The 3,082-nt window shown below is 38.5% G+C and overlaps 1 protein-coding gene across 1 annotated transcript; it reads left to right on the forward strand.

Annotated features, from left to right (window-relative positions):
• The first annotated feature begins 562 nt into the window (after positions 1-562).
• LOC125192489 lies at positions 563-2,742 on the forward strand. Its single transcript, XM_048090086.1, has 3 exons — positions 563-605; positions 679-761; positions 2,104-2,742. The coding sequence occupies exon 3, from the start codon at positions 2,104-2,106 to the stop codon at positions 2,740-2,742; it is 639 nt and encodes a 212-aa protein (XP_047946043.1). The 5' UTR covers positions 563-605; positions 679-761.
• The last annotated feature ends 340 nt before the right edge of the window (positions 2,743-3,082 follow it).

The raw sequence follows: 3,082 nt of genomic DNA on the forward strand, positions 1-3,082 counted from the left end.
GGAACGTACTATAATGGCAAAATGACTCTATTACTATGGAACGGAGGGAGGAGTAGTAGAGTAAGAGTAAAAAAAGGAAAACTAAATAATAAAAATATAAACTCATTACTTTATCTATGTTATTTTTGGCTAAATCCAAATATTGTTTTTAATAAACCACGGCTGCAGATGTAGAAGCTATTATTAGTTGGTATAGAGAGTGAGGGTGTGTATTAAATGTTTGGCAACAGCGCACTGCATGTCTGTGTATGTATCACACATATAGCCTCACTGCATCCTCCATCGTCCATTGCTTTCCAGTTTCCACTCTAACCAGAGGTAATTTCTATCCCTTTTCAATCTGTCATCTAACCCCTTCTCCTATGTGTTCATCCTTGTGGAACTTTGATTGCAGAAAGAAGAGAAGGGAGTAGCTGAGAAGAACTAAGTCCGACCCCTTCCCCTTTGACACGACTGCGGTAATTCAACGAATCTGCCTTCTCTATCCTTATTGTTCTAATTCCTAAACTACACACTTCCCTACTAATGAAATTTCTCAACAGAGGTCGGGAGGTCGGAAGCAGCCCCATCGTCATCCTTTCGCCGTTCTCATTCTTGTTTGGAAGGTAATCCCTAACGACAGATTATTGATGATTTTTTCCAAGTTCCTTTTCAACATACAATTTCCTTCCGTGACAGAAACGTGTGTGAGAGCAGAGGCCATTCATCCAAAACCCCCACACATCTCTACTCACCAAGTTTACAAAGCTGTTCTCTCGGAGGTATACACTTCTCCTACACACTGTCGCATTCCATGCATCGTACACTGCCGTTTTCCCCAATCTGAAACTCATCTAATAATCGGGAAATCAAAGCAAAACGAGTAAATGAACAAACTTTTAAAGATCGAAAGTTATAACTTATCTGCGGGGTTGTTTCGGGGGTGGAAACGGATCCATTGGAACAAAGGGGCAGCTGTAATATCAATACTTTTCTCTCTTTTTTTTAATATTCAAAAATGTATTCGAAAATAGAAACTTATTTAATGCACCTATCTTTATTTTTCTGTTTTTCCAACTCATGTATTTTATACATATATTTTTTTTCTTTTTAGATTTTTCTATTGCATTTAAAACCAATCCAATTGACACACATATTCATTTCCTATTTCTAAAATAAAATTGACCCATTTTCTTATATCTTTATCATTATATATATTTTTTAAATATTCAAAAGGATTTTAATTCTCTTTGTTTTTATCTTTTCGATTTTCTTCTGATGCACATCTTCGTGTTTTTAAGAATTAAAAAACTATAATTGTTTGATGCACCCCTAAACGAAAATTTCTGGATCCGACACTGAGTCTGATGGGTTTTGGAACTCCATTTTTGTTGGATCTGTTCATTTTTTGGTGGAGAGTAGGGACTAGGGAGTACGCATATGTGGAGGATGGAGTAATAGTCAAATGGTTTATTACTTTAATAGTAATATATTTGTGTTTGACTAAAAGTAAAGTTGGGGGTATTTCTTTTATTTATTCCTCATACCAATTGGATTTAGTTTTAATAAGGAGTACTCTTTGAATTGGTGTATATTGTGAAGGGAGTATGCAGTACGTGTTTTTTCTAAATGGAGCGAAACGTGTAGGCTGGAATGGGAGTATATTTCTTCAATTTTCCTTTTTCTTTTTCTTTTTAAGTACAACTATCCTAATTGATCCTGTTTAATTATTTGGGTCAATCTATCAATATATAAAGTGGCATTTGTGTTGATATTCACAGAAATGCCACTGATACACTGTTTAGGTGGGAAAACAGTTGCTGACTGTGTATTTACTTATTTTTACTTTTTAATAACTTTGTTTAGAATATAATAATGACCAGAATAGATACAAAAGTCTATAATTGGAATGTGAATGGTGGATGCGCATGTGACTGATTACACAACAATCAAAGAGGTCTTCCATGAAATGAAATGCGAATATGTTTATCATGCCGTATTTTGGTTTTGTACATAAATCCATCTTTGCATGCATCGTACTACCAGCTTCCTTTTGATTTTGAGCCATATATCCTCTTTGTTTCTTCTATCCTTGAGTTGACGATGAGATTCCCTTTTATGTAGATGGCCAACCAGCGATTTTCCCAGATGCGGAACCGATACGCAAGGAACAAGAGATTCCCAGTCGAGAAGTACCGGGGGTACAAGTGGGACGGGAGGACCTTTCTCTTGACTTATGTCTCCAACTTTTATGACCTATGGATGGACGCGTACGCTTTTGGGGGAGCCACTCACTACTCAGGGATCGTGAAGCTCATTCACACCCTACCGCCCCCATGGAGTCAATGGGTCGCAAAAGCGGCAAAACCATACATGTGGCATAGCCCGCCCGAGTACACTCCGCGAGGAGACTTGGGCGGCCTAATGGGAGTGCTACTTCCGGCGTTAGCAGCTTCATGCGATGGACCGCCACGCTACCCACCTCCGCCGATCTTCCCACCTGGTCAAGCTCGCCTGCAGAAGTATCGCTATGACATGGAGCCGCATATCTCCCGCGCTCCCAAAAGAGCAAGGCTCGGGATCCGTACTTCGACCCCTCCTAGAATGGGAAGGGAGATCGAGAACATGCTCATGATGGCCCCTTCACATGTGAGTGCTGAAGCAGAAGACGAAGAGGTGGAGACTCTAGAGGAAGAATGGAACCCGAATAGGGAGAGTGTTGGGGAGACCGAGGAGGAGGAGAAAGAAGAGGGAGAGATTTAGGGACGAGAGTTTTTGAAAAAGATTATTTTGTTGCCCTCTATGTTTTGATACTATGTTGATTCCGCATGACAATATTCCCATTATTAGTCTTCTCTCTTCTTCGCTTTATTGTGTTAGACACTAAGACCTCACTTCGCTTTGTTTTTTTTTAGACATATGTTTAACAAAGATATATTTTAAGATATCAAATAGTAGTATATTGCGTTGTTTGGTTTTTCACGATTGATTATCATATGATAATCCATCTTTAATTAAGTATTGAGATTATTTTAAATAGGGCGGTGACTTAAAACTAGTTATCAAATGATTATCCGTCTAGGATTAAATTATGACAGTATTT

This window comes from Salvia hispanica, chromosome 1 (genome assembly GCF_023119035.1).
Source record: "Salvia hispanica cultivar TCC Black 2014 chromosome 1, UniMelb_Shisp_WGS_1.0, whole genome shotgun sequence".
In the NCBI taxonomy this organism is placed as follows: Eukaryota; Viridiplantae; Streptophyta; class Magnoliopsida; order Lamiales; family Lamiaceae; genus Salvia; species Salvia hispanica.